Source organism: Anarhichas minor, unplaced genomic scaffold (genome assembly GCF_050575085.1).
Source record: "Anarhichas minor isolate MPS153535 unplaced genomic scaffold, ASM5057508v1 ptg000007l, whole genome shotgun sequence".
Lineage (NCBI taxonomy): Eukaryota > Metazoa > Chordata > Actinopteri > Perciformes > Anarhichadidae > Anarhichas > Anarhichas minor.
Window position 1 is genome coordinate 2,113,607 of NW_027466453.1, and position 19,748 is coordinate 2,133,354.

At 40.6% G+C, this 19,748-nt stretch overlaps 1 protein-coding gene and 1 long non-coding RNA gene across 3 annotated transcripts in view; one reads left to right on the top strand and one right to left on the bottom strand.

The window, feature by feature from the left end:
- Window positions 1-445: 445 nt before the first annotated feature.
- trpm4a (transient receptor potential cation channel, subfamily M, member 4a) overlaps window positions 446-19,748 on the top strand; it is a 45,597-nt gene continuing 26,294 nt past the window's right edge. The window contains exons 1-11 of one of the 2 annotated variants that reach the window (XM_076082353.1): window positions 446-583; window positions 10,157-10,218; window positions 11,244-11,421; window positions 11,981-12,161; window positions 13,462-13,631; window positions 15,661-15,838; window positions 16,305-16,369; window positions 17,276-17,515; window positions 17,710-17,812; window positions 18,630-18,748; window positions 19,218-19,520. In XM_076082353.1, the coding sequence (XP_075938468.1) occupies window positions 521-583; window positions 10,157-10,218; window positions 11,244-11,421; window positions 11,981-12,161; window positions 13,462-13,631; window positions 15,661-15,838; window positions 16,305-16,369; window positions 17,276-17,515; window positions 17,710-17,812; window positions 18,630-18,748; window positions 19,218-19,520 (1,662 nt within the window). In that variant the 5' untranslated portion in view covers window positions 446-520. Of the gene's footprint in view, window positions 584-10,156; window positions 10,219-11,243; window positions 11,422-11,980; window positions 12,162-13,461; window positions 13,632-15,660; window positions 15,839-16,304; window positions 16,370-17,275; window positions 17,516-17,709; window positions 17,813-18,629; window positions 18,749-19,217; window positions 19,521-19,748 lie in introns of those variants that run through there. The other variant, XM_076082361.1, reaches the window with a different exon arrangement.
- LOC142939158 (uncharacterized) lies at window positions 7,714-12,799 on the bottom strand. Its single transcript, XR_012949914.1, has 2 exons — window positions 12,009-12,799; window positions 7,714-11,401 (listed from the first exon to the last, which is right to left on the bottom strand). It is a non-coding gene; the product is annotated as an uncharacterized LOC142939158 (long non-coding RNA).

A 19,748-nucleotide genomic window follows, 5' to 3' on the forward strand; every position in this document is an offset into this window, starting at 1 on the left:
TGATGGAGGAAAGGGCTTTTGCTTTGGATCAGACCTCCACATCACCGTCTGGGTCAATAAAGTCAAATACAACAGGGCCTGCCAAGATCTTCCCTGGGCACTTTACAGCAGCTTAGGGTGGGTGAAAAGCAGAGGTCAAATTTCCTGTATGTACCTGTACGTATATGACTATTGTAATTAATACAGTTTACTGAAGTTAAATACAGTTTTACAAGGAACTTTCATTTGGTGGTGATTTTGGCGGCCCCTGTGGACGTAGGTGGTAGTGTTTCCGAGCACCAGATTCTCTTGCAAAACTTCTCATTTTACTGCAGCAGGGGTCCGAGAGTCTGCTCCACTCAGTCCTGGTTCTGGTTCTCTCTAGCTTTACACCAATGCTATCTATCTATTGGTGAAATTCCCATTTTAAGAAGTAAGAGAGGCGGCTATGGTTTAGGGCTGAGGTTTGTGGGCGGAGCTGCAGAACACACAGCTGATCCGGATCTCTCCGACCAGACTACACGCCTCGGTGCAGCGCAGGATGAAGGAGCCGCAGAGAGAGAGGGAAGGTGGACACGTTGGAAGTAGCAAAGAGACAGACCAGGTAGGCTGTGTGGGAACAAGGGGGACACGTCTACATGTTTGGGGCGGATGTGTGAATACAGCGGCGCTGGATGTATTTTGTCAGCTGGCTGCAGACGAAATGAGAGAAGATGAAACTTGTATTTTGTTACAAACAGATCAGACCCGCAGGCTCAGTGTGAGATGTGTTGGTAAGTGTGAGGGCTCAGACTGACTGAAGGGTCTGATTGAATCAAAGGAAAAACAACAACTGCCATAGATGGATTGAAGTGAAAAGTAGCCTATCAAATATTTAGTCACAATGTATTCCTTTATTTAATTTTACCTTTAGTTAACCAGATCAGTCAATTGAGAATCAGTTCTCATCTACAATGACCACCTGACCAAAAAGGCAGCATCAGGAGTCAATTCGTTAAACGAAAATAGAAACTTCTCAAACAAACATAACATATCATAATATGTACAATATATAAAAAACAAATAAACAGTGTTCAGGTAGAAGCAAACTCCGAAGCAGCTGCACTGATCACTGATCAGTGATCAGAGACGGTGTTTGGTGGTGAGTAGTTGAAGGAGCGTGACTGAATGAGGGTGTGGACCTTCAGCTTCTTTTGCAACTCGGTCCAGTCGCTTGGAGCCGCAGACAGTAACGGGAAGCGGCCGAAGGAGGGGCGGACTTTTGGAGTGACGTTCAGTGATAGTTTTATAGATGAAATACCAGTTGACTAGAGAGTACAGGCTGCAGTGATGAGTGTTGGAAGAAGCACCGGTTTGGTCGATGACACCTAGTTTATTGAGAAGTTTGTTGACTTCTGTTTAATTTGCTGCCATGTTTGCTTGCAATTAAGTAAAAGCAGCCTGTGTTTTACCTTGCCAGTAAGTTTAGGGACAACATGTTGGGTGTTCAAGTCCCATCATGACAGTGCCCTGCAGCACTTATTATGGAAACGGAGACCTGAAGAGCAACCTAAACAGGAATGCACCATCTTTTTTTCAGTTGAACAAGTAAAGTGTGGTTGTTCTTAAAATTACGCAACATGTAAGGTTGCAAACAAACTGCACGAGCTACAGTAGTGGCGAGCATGTAATTGGTTTCCAGAAGTAGCAGCTTCAGCAACATGTAAGACTATATTCCACCACTTTATGAATCTATGAACAATTTAAACATGGGTGGATTAAAACCCAGAAAACACCATAACATTTAAAATGGGAGGCAAGGAATAAAATAGTAAAAAGATAAATAATAATAATATTATTTATGTTTATGTATTATATTGTTGTCTTGTTGATGTATTGTATGTGTATGGCAAAGTGCTTCAAAGGAATTGCATAGATGAGTATTGAGAACAGCTATGAAGCCACTGTATAAAAACACATGTGTGATATACAGGAATATAAGGTTGGTCTGGATGACGAGTTAAAATCATAATTACTAGTATTACAGATATTACAATACATGATATTGATATCACATTATGTGAGGTGTATGCAAAATATAACAAAAATAATCAGGTTTATGTTTAAAGCATAACCAGCTGAAGTTATGGACAAATGTGCAATATACAGTAAACCGTTTATCCTCGTGTGTATTTAATAGTGAATATTTGTTTGGAAGTCAGTAAACATAACAAGTCATTCTACATTTCTTGTCTTTATGTTTCTTTTAGTTGTCATTGCTATTTAGCGATACAACCACATCGCTTGAGCAACACTCGCTGACTATAGCCATGCGAGTTCAGGCTGATCCGTTGCTTTTGTGACTCGTAGTGGTAACATAGCCCAGTGCTGGGTTCACACTGGACGTGGAAGCGCTGCCCATTTCCTTTCGACGCACATGAAACCAATTGGGCCAACTGTGAACTCTGCGTGAAGGCCAATTCACACTTTCCACATGTCTGCGAGGGTCCACTTTGGTCTGTGTGATGTAAATGTCTTCATCCGCCCATTTCCACAAGGGTCCAGCCCAAAATTTGTGACTGTACGGTACAGCAAGAGTGCCGACTGCACGTGCTCCAGTTTCATTTCACTCAAGTCCAGTTAGTTGCTTATGCACCTCTAGCTAGTTTGCAAGAAGAAGATAACAACATAGTTAACCACATTTAACAGCCAAATGGCACTGACCTGGCAAATAATGGTATCCAGCTCCAGTTTGTGATAAGGTTGTTAAAGGTAATAAATACTGACCGTAAGCAACATGATACATATCTGTTTATTTCAGTGTTGACATATGACAATATGAATTCTCTACAGTATTTTGAAAGGGTATCAAACAGATAATCTACAGATTTGACAAACATTCCACAGCATAAATATGAGCAGTTTTTCAGCAAGTTACTTGATAAGATCAGTCATTTCTCCTTCAGTCATGTTTACAGGATAAAGTCTATTCCACACAAGTTACTGCATCAGTCTGATGTAATGTGTCAGAACACATGGGGACGGTGTCACAGTAATCATTACATCAGGGCTATTCAATTATACAGTCGGGGCCATAAGTATTTGGACTATGACACAATTTTGCTTATTTACACAACTCCAATGGATTTGAAAGTAATCAGTCAATATGTGGTTGAAGTGTAGACTTTCAGCTTTAATTCAATGTCTAAAACAAAAAAATCACAATAACTGTTTAGGAATTACAGCCACCCACATTTTCAGAGGCTCAAAAGTAATTGACAATTGTCTGACAAATGGTTTCATGGCCAGATGTGTCCTATTCTGTCACTATTTCATGACAAATTATGCCGACAATAGGATTCAAAATGTTATATTTGCAGTTGGTAGCTGGTCCTTGGAACTCTCAGCATGCGGACCAAAAAGGTGTCAATGCAAGTGAAGGAGGCCATTATTAGGTTAAAACAATTGGTGTACCTTGGTGAAGAAAAACCCCTTCATAACATCTACTGAAGTCAAGAACACTCTGGTGGAGGTAGGCGTGCCATTGGTAAAGTCTACAATCAAGAGACGCCTTCATGAATCTACATACAGAGGGTTTACAACAAGCTGAGAACCACTGGAAACACTGACGAACAGGAAGGCCCGATTAGACTTTAACAGAAAACATCTGAAAAGACTGACCAGTTTGGGAACAAGAATCTTTGGAGAGATGAAACCAAGATGAACTTGTACCAGAATGATGGGAGAGAAATGTGTGGAGAAGGAAAGGAACGGCTCATGATCTGAAACAAACTATCATCTGCCTAACATGGAGGAGGCAGTGCTTTGGATGGGCATGTATGGATGCCAATAGAACTGGGTTACTGGTGTACAATGGTGATGTCACAGCTGATAGAAGTAGCAGGATGAGTTCTGAGGTGTTTAGGGCTAAACTATCTGTTCAGATTCAGCCTAATGCTACAAAACTGATTGGACGGCGCCTCACAGTGCAGATGGATAATGACCTAAAACATACTGTGAACACAACCCAAGAGCTTCTTATGGCAAAGGAATGGAATATTCTTCAATGGCCAAGTCCGTCACCTGATCTCAACCTAAGTGAGCAGGCTTTTCACTTACTGAAGATAAAACTGAAGGCAGAAAGACTCACAAACAGCAGCAGCTGATGGAGGCTGCAGTAAAAGGTCTGGCAAAGCATCTCAAAGGAGGAAACTCAGCGTTTAGTGATGTTTATGGTGCCAGACTTCAGGCAATCATTGACTGCAAAGGATTTTCCTCCAAGTATTACAAATAATGATTATATTCACAATTATGTTAGTTTGTCCAATTACTTTTGAACCTCTGAAAATGGGGATGACTGTGTAGAAGTGGCTGTAATTCCTAAACAGTTAACGTGATTTTTTTGTTTTATCCATTGACTTAAAGCTGAAAGTCTTCACCTTAACCACATATTGACTGATTAGTTTCAAATCCATTGGAGTCGTGTAAAGAGGCCACATTAGAAAGATTGTGTCATAGTCCAAATCTGGCCCTGACTGTAGTTCAGCAAAGGTCCAGTTAGAGAGACTTTCCTCATGCAAAGGTCCGGAACATCACAATAATGTCTAACTTGCGCATGGTTTAGTGCCATAATTATTAAAGTAGCCTAGCATGTGTATTAACCTTTGTACGTAGTCAACAACTGACTGTCAAATCAAATTTAAGAAATAATATCTCAACAATATTTCTTGTCAGATTTCAAATTGAACTGGATGAATTATAAATAATACATAATCTAATAAATACATCTTCTCTCATTTCAAGTAAAGTAAGGACTGTGTTAAAGAATAAATTACATAACTGAATGCTTTTGAAAAATCTTAAAATAAAGTACTTCATTTTAGAAAATTGAACTGAAATTTGTGTGCAGGGTCAAACCTTATATCTGTGGTTATTAAACCACTTGTTTCAGCTCTATTCTCTCTGTTACCATCATTGTTGGACAGTGAATGTTGGACAGTGAAGAAGGAAGGGACTCCACACGAACACAGCTGTTCACTGCTTGCTGCCTGGTTCTTGTGTTAAAAATGTTGCTTAATAATAAATAAATAAAAAACTGCGTAACGCGCGATAATATAATTGTCGGCGTCAAATTAATTAATGCGTTAACGCGATAATACCGCGTTAACTTGCCCAGCACTAATTATAATTTATAAAAATATTTTCCCATTATCTTATTTTCTCATTGCACAGCTACTGTCTTCCTCAGTTGCTCTGCTTCCAGTGCAGCTTGTTTTAAGTAGAGCTTTTATCCAATCAGATCTCACCTCTGTGTCTCTAGGTAAGAAGAGAGGCCGAGGCCTGCAGACTCACAAGTGAATCCCTTTGCAGTTTAAGTGAATGGGGACGATATTGTTGATTGTCATAGTCTTCAACCAATCAGATCTTTAGTTTGACATGTTGGGCGTATTCTTTGACATGTCAGAGCCTTCTAGATAGTCTACAAGTATGTCAGCATTAACGTGCAGCTGGCTCAGCATTAACGTGCACCGTGATTGGTCAGTGGGCTAGCGTGACTGTTTTGAAGCTGAAAGCTAGCTAGCAGAAGTTAGTATTAGTATAGTAAGAGTTCAAGTTGAAAGATATGTAAGAACTTATGACACTGACATGGCATTTTTAGCGTTTTGCTTGGTGTAGATTCTTTTTTTTTTTTTACCTAGCTTTGTTTTTTTAACACTCAATGGCTGAAAGAGGAGAAACGGATTTCTCAAGAAGGAAAGCTGGACAGGGTCGGCCAACCCCACAGCTAGCAGCCCTGACCCAGCATGGAAAAGGATTTGTACGAACGGTATTTCAGCATCGGAGAAGCGTTGCACATTTCATGGCTGGGAATGCGTTTTATTTGCAACTGAGTGTCTTGGTGTTCGGAGCTACGCTAACCTGAGTTGGCTAACCAAGGCAGCAACACGACACCATAGCACGATAGGACACTTACAAGATACGGTGCTTTTGAAAGCTTTTGCTGAGACCCGAGTGGATCTACAACTCAACGAACACGTTCACAAGAGGACCTCTGGCTGGAACTGAACCGCACCGATGTTCTGTACAACCGCGTCATTAAACTCTTTGTAATCAAAGAAAGGAGGATGGACTTTGTCTTTAAGGGAACAGCAGCTTTGGTAAGTGAACTGCTTTGTTTTTACATCTGCAGTAGAGTTACTACTGTGTTCATTTGTCTGGTGTCGTTTTGATAATATGGTTAATATTGTTCCCTCTGATTTGAATAATATTTGAATGGCTCGTGCTCTTCAGTGTGCGGCGGAATTCGTGTTTTAGTGCCGCAGTGTTGCTGGATTGATTTGTCATGCTTTGTTGTCATATAAATATATGTGACTGGTTCTTGTCATTGTATTAATTACATTGATTCTGACATGTCCGTTAATGACGAAGCATCCCCTCATCGCGGGGTTAGGGTCAGACATTTGATTCTCTGTTTGGGCTTTTGTTTTCTTTTACAAAGCAATAATTATGGTCTGGAGAAATGGGGATTGTTTGGCGATTGCTTTAGCCCTGTTTGAATCAGTAGGGAACAGCTAAGCGCTGTGGGGAGAGTGTAGCGTGTTTGCTGCTATTGTTTTCCGCTAAGCTAGTTTAGCGTCGCGTGTTTCTTCTGGGGTCGGAGTGTCACACAGCTGTCTGTTACGTCATGTGGGTTGCCAGTTTGAGCAAAGTCCACCGAAAACATTATATTTCCCACAATTTAAGCTTCTGCATTTTCCAAATGCACTGGTATTATTCAAACGTATTGTTCGGTTCTTAAGCCTCGTACTGAACAGTTTAATAGGAATACGTGTATTGTTACACCCCTAGAAACAAATAATAACCGTAGCTGTGGCGTCATAATGAGGTTATTAGGAGATTGTTCAACTATAGTCAGACAGCACTGAAGGCCCAGGTATAAAATGCACGGCCCGCCACTGCCTCATACAGTACCTGTCCTTTGGCAGACAGGTTGAACCAGTTCTCATGTTTGACATATTATGTTTTAATTAGAATTAGAAGCAACAACTCCTTCTAGATTTGAAGGAGTTGGAAACCATGTTTACCAACTAAGTTCAGAGAGCGTGACCGGCAGTTTGTGACATTGGAATGCCCCGTCATGCCCCAGCTTGAATCCCTCTTCACTTACATTTCTTTCATTCTTTGCTTGGCTTTCATCTTCTGTCTCCTCCTCCAACACTTCTGTTCTTTTATTTCAAACAGCTGAGCCCTCATCCGCTTCCCCTGTCTGTCGCTCCCTGTTTGCTGCTTAATCCTCTGTGTGATCACATGATTGTTGAGTACACTCCCTCGACAGTTAAACATGAAACCAGCTCAGTGCCCTGGACTGTTCAAATAACATCCAAATCACATGTTCTAAGTCAGGCTTATGTTCAGCTAATATGAGGCTTCAGCTGTTTAAGTTTGGATCTTTGTGCTGGCTTTGCGTGTAGGTTAATTGTCAGTATTTTGTCACAAATCGACTGTCCATGTGACTACCTTCACCGTCATAATAAAGTTATCATTCAAAATTTTTCTTTTTGTACAAAATTCTATTTTTCCCCCCAACGGTTTGACAGTGTCTTTGTGCTGTGAAGGGATAGTAACACAGAGACGTTTGCACTAAAATATTGAAACTTTGAAAGATCTCCACTTGATATGCTGTCTGAGACTGTTGAAGCCTTACATTGTCTTAACATGAACTTTGGAATATATTTTTGCACAGGCCGAGGAGTGTTGATTTAGTTCACTTCCATTGGAAGCACGTTATGAAAGAATCTTTTATTGGCCAGTGTGAACTAAGTATGTGTACTTCAAGCAAAACCCGTTTCAATGATTATTACGAACCTCTCTTTAAATTGACCAGAATAACTCACTTTTACATATACATTTTGGTATTTGTTGGGCCACAAAATGAGAAACGTAACAACCTAGACCGGGCTTTTACGGAAGGGAGGCTTAAAGAGACAGGTGCTAAAAAGGAGTATTTCAGGCAGAGGGTGAATATAGGTACAGTATATTCAGACAGACGATGCAAGAAAAATTACATTTTAAACATTAAAGCATGTAAACATGTACTAGAAACCCAAAATACAATTATGAACCTGAAATTGAGCATTATGTCACCTTTAAGTTACTCAATAAACTATCGAACCAGACTAGAACGTTTATTACATACAATTGCTTACATGTTTGTACGAGATCTAGAATCCTTTTATTCCTCCACCATTGGTCTTTTACTAAACTCTCTGAAGAAGCAAAATATTAGCAGGACACTTTAGTGCTCACTGTTTTTGTAGCTGCAGGAAGCTGTAACTTCCCTCATTTTATCTAACACTTGTCACGGGGCATGATGAGGACTCAAGCGCAGACAGTCAGATGCAGTGAGAAAAGGGTTTTAATGAAATACGAACACAACAGGGAATCCAAGGATGAGACAAGAGACGAGGGGGGAAATCCAGCAGGATGAGGCAGGGCAGGCAGACTGGGAAACCGGGAACAGGACGAGCAAAAACGGGTGTGTAGGTATGAACAATGACCTGGCAGTGAGTGAGTGAGAGACAGGGGTTTATAAAGTGGTTTGAACAGGTGAGGGGAGTTGTGCTGATGAGGAGGGAGTGCTTGATTAGAGGCAGGTGAAGGGAGTTGGGTTGATGCTGAGGGAGTGACTGACAGGTAGAGTGAGGAGGGTGAAGTTACACAAAGACACAGAACACACAAGGCAAAGCCTGATCGTGACAACACTGTCCTGAAATGTAATTGTAGTGTTAATGCCTGCAACACATACAATGTTATCTAAAGCTACTCATCCCTCTAATTTAATAATGTCAAGTGATAATTGAGATGTTACTGTAGATCTGAGGAGTAGACCCGCTTTTCATGCTAAAATACAGCACAAATAGTGTATAATCAAACACCTTATGACTGTGTGTCCCCTGATTTTGGTGTGAAGTGGACATGATGCAGGATGAAGCCTTCCTGCTGCTTCTACTTTTTAGTTGTCTTTTCAGATACATTTTGTTTCACAAAACACTAAATGAAGTGCTATGTCAAAAAAATAAAGTGGAACTTACCCACCCACAATCCAGAACCCAATGCCCGGTGTATTGCTGCATTTACTTGCATTTATGTCTTTGGTATATTGCTGGCTTATTCACATTTTTGAAACGTCATGTACACAAGACACATGGTTTTAGTGATCGGGGTAGTTTTAGAATTGGGGAACCCTGATTTTACCCAACTGATGTATCCAAGCAAGAGACTCGCACATGCAAACCAGGATGCAACATCCTGGGGAGTTTCCAAGAGCCATGGTTAAGGCATGGTTCCGAAATAACATTGAGCTAGCGGAGAAATCAGATTGTATTCTGCATAATGAGTAATCAAATGATAATTTGATTACATTTAGCTGATAATACTTCTGTACATTTACTTGAGCAACATGTATAATTTAGGACTTTTACAGGAATATTTTTAGGCTGTAGTATTTCTACTTTTGCTTAAGTAAAGGATCCAAGTACTTCTTCCACCATTGCTGCAGTGCATGTCAATGCATTGCCCAAGTTAATCTGACATACCTAGTAACCCATGTGTGCATGTAAACACGCTGGTCTTATCTCTACAAGACACGCAACAGGACACAATGCAGAGAGAAGGGCATCTAGGAGCATGTAACCACATCACAACAAACATTTATTTGAACCCAAACCATGATCTCTTCCTAAACCTAACCAAGTAGTTACCCGTACGTTTAAAACTGCTACCCTTTCACAAGGTTAAATAGAATGGTCACTTTTCAAATCTGCCACCGTGCGTTTGTTTCACAAAGTGAAATTAAATGGTTCTACGTTGTTTTGGGATTCTATGGCAAACGACCTGTTGTTTCGTTATGAGGGTGTGTTGCAATTATATCAGTAAAGTGATTGAAGAGAGAATTTCCTTCTTGTTCAGACTTATTTGGAATTTGCAAACTGGAAAAACAAGTTTGCAAATTTAAAGGCAGCATGGCAAAGAACACCCTTTGCTCTCCCAAAACTGGTGACATAACTCAAGTTCACATGATGTTCAAAATGCTGCTGTCAAATAGTTTGTACTTAAAAATCTGCCACTGCACCCTCTTGAATCCAATTTTGTTTTTGTGCTTGGTCAACAATGTTTCTTTGTATTATGTTGCTGACAGAGCTGGATTCCCAAGATCCTCAGGAAGCGAGTGTGCACCACTTTTGTTGAAGACTCTTTCAGGTAATTACTCCTTCCTCTGTTTTCTCTAAAATGCAAAAATATTGGGTTTTAATGATGTGAAAGCAGGCTCCAACATCCAGTTCTGAAAAGTGAAGGCAATGCAAAAGTGCCTTAAACTGAAGGCAAAGCTCTCAATTTACCAGTCCATCTACGTTCGGACCCTCACCTATGGGCAAGCGGACGAAATGAGCTTTTTTCATATGGCTGGGCTCAGCCTTAGAGATAGGGTGAGGAGCTCAGCTCAGTGTCACTTCTGGTTGCAAAAAAACAAGTAGGCCACGCCCAAAATGCCAAACTCGAGGCATCAAAATGGTTGGCACTAACCAATGGGTGACGTGTGACTATGTCCACTTCTTACAGTCAATGTGTCATAGGAATACATTTTTTTTTTGATTGTGTGATTCTGTAATTGAATGTTTTTCTGATGGTGAAGGTGAAGGGTCTTTCCTGATTTCACAGAACTCAAGCTCTACATTTAATACAGTTATCATATTATCTGTTAAGCCTCGTGACAGAAATCGAGGAGCTGTCCTGGTTTTTCATTTGATTATCAGTTAAAAAAAGTACTTCAGTCCTGTTTTATTATTTTATCATATTGTTTTAAAGATGTTATCATTTTTACCATTCTCTGACTTGGAGGAAGTTGTTAATTCTTTCTTCTTCTTTATCATTGATTAAACTCTGTCTTTACCTGAGGGGCTGCAGCGTTCTGTATAACTAGCTGGAGCAGACAAGAGAGATCACGTAGCCTCAATTTTAACCTCTTTGCTTTGGCTTCCATTTGATATAAGAATTGATTTAAGGTTTCACTCATTACTTTTAAATCCCACAAACTGGAACAACCTTCCTGTTGAAATTCAATTTAGAGCGAGATTAGGGTTGTACCATCTATGAACCAGTAAAAGTATCTTACTGTACAAACGGTATCATTAACACAAATGCCTTTTGAAATTAAATGACCCTGGGCATTTCAGGCGCTATTAACCAGATAACAAGTTTGTATGGGTTTGTGTGTTGTGTGTCAGTAATGGAGCGCTGTGTCAGTGTGGTGGTGTGCCGGAGGTGCATGCCTCTGTGGCAACGGCAGACTTCTTTGGAGCAGCCATTGTCACTCAGTGGGACAGCAGGCAGCACTCTTCAGAGTGTCCCACCGACGCCTATGGGGAACTGGAGTTTGCCGGCGCTGGACGAAAACACAGTCATGTGAGTGACACACTCATCTACACACACTCATCTACACTACACACAATTTAAACCAAATCCAAGATGATGAAACCACCCTTTAGAGCAGGGGTGAAAAATATCAGGGGCCAAATAGTAATTCAATAGTTTTCAACCAGATTCTTTAAATGCAAATCAGTGTTTCTAGACCAGAAAACCCCATGGGCCAAAGTACAATATTAAAAACAAAGAAAACTGAACCGTTTAATGTTTAACATTACAGTCGTTAACTGGAGTGCCTATATATTACATAAAGTATTTCTGTATCTGCTGCTCTTAAATTAAATTAATATTAATTCAATACTTTCAAAGGGCCCAGGCAGAAATGGTAAAATATTATTGTTTTTCATAAACTTTAGTCAACATCTAGTGTACTTCGATGGAGTGTTGCCTGTGGTGGCCCTCTGGACATATAGATTTAATTCCCATGTACATTAAAGTATGATAAAGAATAAGAATGATGTTAAAATTTCTTGTTGAAATACATCTTTGTCTGAATCATTATAAATTATTTGATAAATGCATTTATTTTTCTGTCTAGTTTCTGCGGCTGTCATGTGACACCTCACCTCAGATTGTCTACACCCTGATGACGGCTCTCTGGGGCCTGCCCTTACCCAACTTAGTTGTGTCGGTGGTGGGGGGTGAAGGCCATGAGAAGATCAAAACATGGGTGAGAGATGTCCTGAGAAACGGGCTGGTTAGGGCTGCACAGAGCACAGGTAAGAACCCAGGGTTACTAATAGGGTCAATAGAAACCTATGAGAATCCAAACTGGAACCATTTTGTACGAAAACTTCAGAAATTGTAGAATATTGTTTGATTGATATCTTGTTGTTGTAATCAATTGCTTCAGCTGACTCCTGGATAATACGCTTAAACACAGTGGCGGGCCGTGCATTTTATACCTGGCCTGTACTCGTAAAAATGAAGCTCAACACCTACAAATACACTGAGTGCAGAACATGAATACCGGCATGACGGGATGCGGCGGCATTAACGAACAATGAGTCAAAATCAATTCAGCTAAAACACGCATTCTGCCACACACTCAAGAGCACGGGCCATTCAAATATTATTCATATCAGAGGGAACAATATTACCCATATCATGAAAACGACACGATAGACATTAACAGAGTAGTAACTCTCCTATCACTCCCTCCAGGAAATACACGACTCCATAGTTCTTGTTACTGACGGATTCATTCGTCTGTCAACACCGAGAGGGAAAATGAGTCTACTGAAAACACATGAACCTTCAAAGTAGATCACTTAAAAACTTAAACTTAACTTTAACACTTTAACTTTAACACTTTGCACGGAGTATATAGACCGCTGCCGCTTCGCGCGTCGTCTTGTTGCTGTGCACCGGCTAAATGTGTCCCCCGCGCAACATAGGACGTAACAATAGTTCCTATCACATATAAAACCAAACGAAAATCCATATAAATTGTATAAATAATAATATATAACATAAACAAGCATATTAAATGATGACATAGATCATATTTATGGCAGTTAAAGCTACTGCAGTTAACTTACCAGAGCTTGTTCACTATTTAGCTGTTCTTCCTCCTTTCTTTGTTAACAAAGAGTTTAATCTCACGGTTGTTCAGTACATCCGTGCGTTTTAGTTCCAGTAAGAAGTCCTTCTCGATTCATGGACGCCAGTGAAGACAGTCGAGCCTCCCCAGTTGTATTTCTTGAATAGGTTTTAATGCATTTGAGGCTGAAAATGTCTGCTCGACAGAAGCAGCAGATCCGAATAGCCTTTGAGTTAAGAAGTGGGGCCCTCCTGATATTAAGAGCAAGGCTGTTCCTGGAGTGCAGAGCAGAGGGAACTGAGCGTGTTAAAATTGGAGCAAATGGGGTACATTATTCATAAGTAGATGAAGTAGAGAAATATTGTCTTTACTTTCACACATCACTTCAATGTGGAATATATACAGTATATGCTGTGTAACCGAAAAGCAAATTGTATGTGTACCACCTCACTACTTTTGTCACTACTCTTCCCCAGGGGCGTGGATCCTGACGGGGGGTTTGAGGGAAGGCGTGACCCGCTGTGTGGGTGAGGCGGTGAGGGACCACGGGGCCGCGGCTCCAGCTATCTCCAAGAAGAAAGTGATTGCTGTGGGGCTGGCACCCTGGGGCCTGGTGCACAACAGGCAGCAGCTTGTCAATGCCCAGGTACTCTTCAGGCAGTATGCATACCATGGGCTTGTCCTGAGATAGTCCACTATACAGCCTGCACCTTTGGCACAAGGTTCACTCCAAAATACAAATAGTGTTGCCTCTATACCCTATTTTACAAGAGAAATGTATTATTTGTTTCCTGTTATTTTGTAACCCACAGTAAAAGAGCAACACACACCACTAAACTGCATGTGATGATTTTAATGTGCTCTAATTGAATACATTTATGCTAATTTGAAGAATTATGTATCCTTTTCGAAGGTGAATTCTACTAATTCTATACTGGTGTGTTTGACTTCTGCATGTGTTGTGTAAGCAGCAATATATATTAGTGGCGGGCCGTTCATTTTATACCTGGCACTGAAGTGCTGTCCTGCAGCTGAAACGCCACCTAATAATCTCATTATGACACGCAAGCTACGGTTATTTGTTTCTAGGGGTGTAACTACACATATTCGTATTAAACCGTTCGGTACGAGGCTTACTAACCGAACAATACGTTTGAATAATACTAGTGCATTTGGAAAATGCAGAAGCTTAAATTGTGGGAAATATAATGTTTTCGGTGGACTGCGCTCACGTAGCAGACAACGGGCTGTGTGACCTCTGAACCCGGAACAAAAAAAAAACACAACAAGACAGCTGAGGCACCGCACTTCTGGGAGGCTACGCTAAACTAGCTTAACAAACAATAACTCCGCGCATGACGGTATGCTTCGTAATTAACGGACAATGCATATAGTCCAAATCTATATAATTAACACAATGACAACAACAAACTCACAAGAACCAGTCACATATATTCATATGACAACAAATCAACCCAGCAGACCTGCATCAACACGCATTCTGCTACACACTCGAGGGCCATTCAGATATTAGATGTAAAAAAACAAATGCAGTTGACTTACCAAATGCTGTTCACTTAAAGACAAACTCCATCCTCCTTTCTTTGTTGACAAAGAGTTTAATCTCACGGTTAAATCCCAACTCTCAAATCTGTTTCTCCTCCTTCAGCCATTGAGTGTTCAAAAAAAACAAAGCTATGTATTAAAAATAAATAATCTACACCAAGGAAAAAATGTCATAATTTCTTCCATATCTTTCAATTTCAAAAGCCTCTGATGGCTACTTTAAGTTTCGTTTTCCAATAGTCACGTGCTCGCCCACTGACCAATCACAGCACACGCTGCACCTCACTGCAGAGCTGCACCTGGAAACTGAGCTGCGTGTTAATGCTGACGTACTTGTAGACCAGCTAGAAGGCTCTGACACGTCAAAGAATACGCCCAACATGTCAAACTAAAGATCTGATTGGTTGAAGAATATGACAATCAACAATATCGTCCTCATTCACTTAAACTGCAAAGGGATTCACTTGTGAGTCTGCAGGCCTCTGGCCTCTCTTCTTACCTAGAGACACAGAGGTGAGATCTGATTGGATAAAAGCTCTACTTAAAACAAGTTGCACTGGAAGCAGAGCAACTGAGGAAGACAGTAGCTGTGCAATGAGAAAATAAGATAATGGGAAAAATGTTTTTATAAATTATAATACATGTAGTGTATTTAAGAAAAATGATTAAATTATAAAATAGCTATAACTTTGTGATTCTGTTTAGGCCAGCAGAGAAGGCTTAGCTGGCCCTGACGGCCCACCACTGATAAATATATATATTTCATGATTAGATCTTATTTTCACATCTTGTGGGAATCATAAAGTAAGAGTAAGTACTCAAGACTCCATCCTTGTATTTCTTACTAAACACTTGATGGAGACTCTTGCAGTGATGATGAAGTGGAGAGAAGAGTGAATGGATCATCATCTCTGGAAACAAACCCTGCAATATCCCGTCTGCCTTCAACGGAGTAAAGAAAAAAATAATAATACCAGTAGGGTTGAGCGGATGTGTGGGTGATGGACTGTTAGCTGGGAGCTCCAGCTGAGATTAGATCAGCAGAGAAGATTCCATCTCTCTCTGGAAATGAACTCACTCACATGAACTTTTGTGTTGTCTGTTTGAAGGGCAGTTTCCCTGCTCGATACTACGTCCAGAACACATCGCGCGACTCCTGCTGCTTGGACAACAACTGCCAGGCTTTCCTCCTGGTGGATGATGGTACTGTTGGCCGCCGAGGGGGAGAGACAGCCTTTTGTGGAAGTCTGGAGGACTACATTTCCCATCAGCGCACTGGCATTTGGGGTGAGACAGGGACAGAGTATGTTAAGCGCAGCCCCTTTCAAACATGGACTGTTATATTGCTGTAATGTCTTATTAGACAGTAGAGTGCTATATACTATATTACTTAGTAAATGCAATGAGGACATTACAATATGAAAGTCATGTTTTGGCTTTCAGATCATTTATATTCTACTCGCATAGTTTTGAAGCATTTTGCTGGATTTTCAAACATGATATCTTGAGTTGCCATGAAATTGAAAGAGTGAGGTGCATGTCTGAAAGGAACTCGTGAGAAAATGATGTGGGCTAACTGTGTTAAGTACTTGACTGCCCTCTACTGCTTAAGTTAAGGTAGTAGTTGTGCACTTTTGGAGAGGTTGTTTGAGGTTATGGGAGAGCATTTCAGATTTGATTTCTTTGCTTAATGTAATGTTTCTGTAGAGAAGCTGTCTTTTTCTTCTAACTTCTTATCTTGGGCCAATACCAGGTAGTGGCAGTATTGAAATCCCTGTGCTGTGTATGCTCATCTCAGGAGACACCAATATGCTGGAGGTGAGGAAACTGTCACATACATTCTCACTCTACACACACTATGATAGTTTTTTGATTTTACCATACATTTTTCCAAGGATAGTTTATTACCACTAAGCCAGACTAACAGGCCACAACATACGCAGGATTTCTTTACAGAAAGATGCAGGCCTTACCTAACCCTGGTGAGTTCGACTATGTCTCTCCACTTAACAGAGTTGTTGGGCTGGTTGGTCCGGTCCTCTTCTCCCAATAGTGCACTGAACTTGATGTTGGTTTCAGTTTATTTAGGTTAGCAATCATTGTCCATCACAGTCTCAACACAAAGAGACTCTCCTGTCAATCCAGAGGCATCTGTTGTTGCGGAAGTGTTACACCCACCCCTATACTGTTAGCTCTGTTAGCACTGTTGCTGTTGTTTGCACTGTTTGTGCCGTTAGCGACTAGCCATCGGCTTAGCCATTGCAATGTTCCGAGCCATGTGGAGGCAATCCCTCCATCATAGATCTGCTCTGAATTTTTTATTTAGCCGAGTTTCAAAATTCAAAAGATTCTGAAATTTAAAATGCTAGCATCGTAAAAACAACATCAAAATACAAGTCATCAGTTGTTGGTATAAAGTCTGCCTTTTTTTTTTTTTTTTCATTTTCAAAAAATCTAATTTTGACAAAATTCACTCTTTTCGCTTGACCACAGCAGCACTCAAGTCTTTCCCTACCTGTCTTTATGTTATTGTGAAGGCAGTTCTGCCACTGATTATAAAGCAATGTCTAATATTTCATGGCATATGATCTTTGTAATTTTTGAAAAATAAAGTACCTAAATGACTGTAAAAAACATATAGCCATCTCACTGACATACTGATTAAATACTGTATATTTGAAAATGTCCTGTCATTTATACTGTGTACCTATTTCCCTGGCTCAGAGATTAGATGTCTCTCTGAGGAAAGCTACACCCTGGCTGGTTCTTGCTGGTTCTGGTCCTGCTGCAGACTTTATCACTGATCTGCTGGACAATCTCTCCTCTGTTTCCCTCAGTACCTCCTCTCCTCCAGCAGAGGGGGAGGCTGCTGAGGGTCTCAGCGCAGAGCTCCGCGACAAGGTCCGTGACAAGGTTCAGAGATACTTCCCAGCTGCAGCTGAGCTGGAGAAACTGGTGGATAGTGTGAGTCAGACCGCTCTAATAATTCTAATGTTGCTCATGGTAGAATTGAATAAGATGCTGCCAAGATCATCCAGTACTATTCTATTTGATCTGCCCAGAGTCTGTGTGGTTCTGTAAATATTTGAGATGTATGAAATTAAACTTTTTCCAAACATTAATTTGCTCATTTTCTTTCACTACCTCTGTGTTTCTAGGCTCTGAGTATTTATCAGAACAGAGAGTTCATTACTGTTTTCCATGGGGAAAAGGAGGGCTCTGATGATTTTGATATAGTTCTCCTCAAAGCTCTTGTTAGAGGTAAGTAAATATATATGTATATTTATATAGCACTGTAAAAGAGCAGAATGTCATAAAATGCTTCGAGCCCTATTGATGACATGGGGCTGCAATAGATCTCTCTTGCCTCTAATGTACACAGCTTTTTGACCTTGCAGAGTTTTGTAAGTGATCACAAGTACCTCGAATTCAATTCTGAATTTGATGGGGAGCCAATTTAGAAATATTAGGATTGCTGTCATGCAACCTTTTAGATGACCTGGACAATAAGTGTCGCTAAGACAGTTGAAGAGGGATGTACAATAGTTACGAAGGGACAAAATAGAAGCGTGAATAATCCTATTGAGACCTTTCATTAGGCCTATCAGGGGCAAGACTGGCTGGGGCAGAGAACTCAAGGAAATTATCTGTCATCTTGTTTTTTGGCAGCAATTATGCAACATTTTAAGGCTGTTATCCTTTTTTTTTGTGTGTAACTTTGAGTTTGTTCAATAAAAGCTGTTTTAGATTTTAATACCAGGTTTGTGAGATCTTGAATAGTTGGCCCTGACGCACATTTGAGGCTCAGTATATATCATACCATGTCTCTACAAAACATTCTTGGTGTGTCTTTTCATATTCTCCAGGTATTTTCCATCAGCCTTATCTAGACCTTTACCTTCCCCAGTGTGTGACACCATTTCTGACACTGCCCCCTACACCCACATACCCCCCACACTAAGACAACGAAAGACCCGCAAAATCACAACGCTGTCCAATTTAATTGATCCAGTCTCCATTGTTGTACAGCACATGTAAATGTTGCTCTTCGTGTGTTTTTGTGTGTGTTTGTGTTAAGCTAGTAAACGTGTGTCCAGTGAAGCCATGAAGTACACTGAGGAGCTAAAACTAGCCGTGGCCTGGAACCGAGTGGACATCGCCAAAACTGAGCTCTTTAATGGAGACATACAGTGGAAGGTCAGAGTCAAACTTAATGACAAATAAATGATGAATACATTATACATGAAGAAGGTTTGGAATATATATAAGGTACAAAAAGAATGTTAAAAGTCTACAGCCTCACTAGTATTTGGAGCCATTAGGTCCTTCCGTCCTGCCGGTAAATCCCTTTTAAACTAATTAAGTACTTCTCCTCAAGTTCAGTGAACTGACTTTGATGTGTAAAATCGGGGCTCCTTTAATAGAAATTCAAAGACGTCCAAATGTTGCACCAAAATGTTAAAGTTTCAAAAGCTAAATATAGCTAATTGACCACACATGTTGATCAGTGCAACACAGCTTAGCTTAGTTTGGCAGTGCCTTTATTTCTCTTTCACTCAATGCATTGAAAAGTACAAAACCTAGGGCTATGCTACAGAAAGTGGTTAGAAATGTATTTCTGCATGCTTTAATCACATACTGTTGATGTGGTGATTTATATTTTAAGTATGAGGACCTTGAGGACTCCATGACAGACGCACTGATCAACAACAAGCCCCAGTTTGTGCGTCTCTTCTGCGAGAATGGACTGAATATTCTGGACTACCTGACATACCGCCGCTTGGAAAGCTTGTACTGCTCACTGTCAGACAGCTCACTGGCCTACATTCTGCTCCAGAGGCATCTAAGCGAGAGGCAGAGCCTGGCTGGATCCCTGCCCAACCTGCATGGAGCTGAGACGGTGCCTCTGAAGAGTCTTCAGAGTGCATTAACTGGACCCGCTTCAGCAATGAAGCTCAACCTGTATGAGGTGAGGATGGGGAAAGGAGTTGCAAGAAGGAACCTATAAGACCGATAAATAGCAGGTTTAATTATACGGTTAGTGGTGTACAATAGATGATGGTGTTAGCGTCATGTTAATGATTACTGTGTAATGATGGTGTTGAGGCTGCTAATGATGATTACTTTTATATGTATTTCTTTTACTTTATTTAAATACCATTCAGTGCTATTTTAGTCACAATTATGCTGTATCACA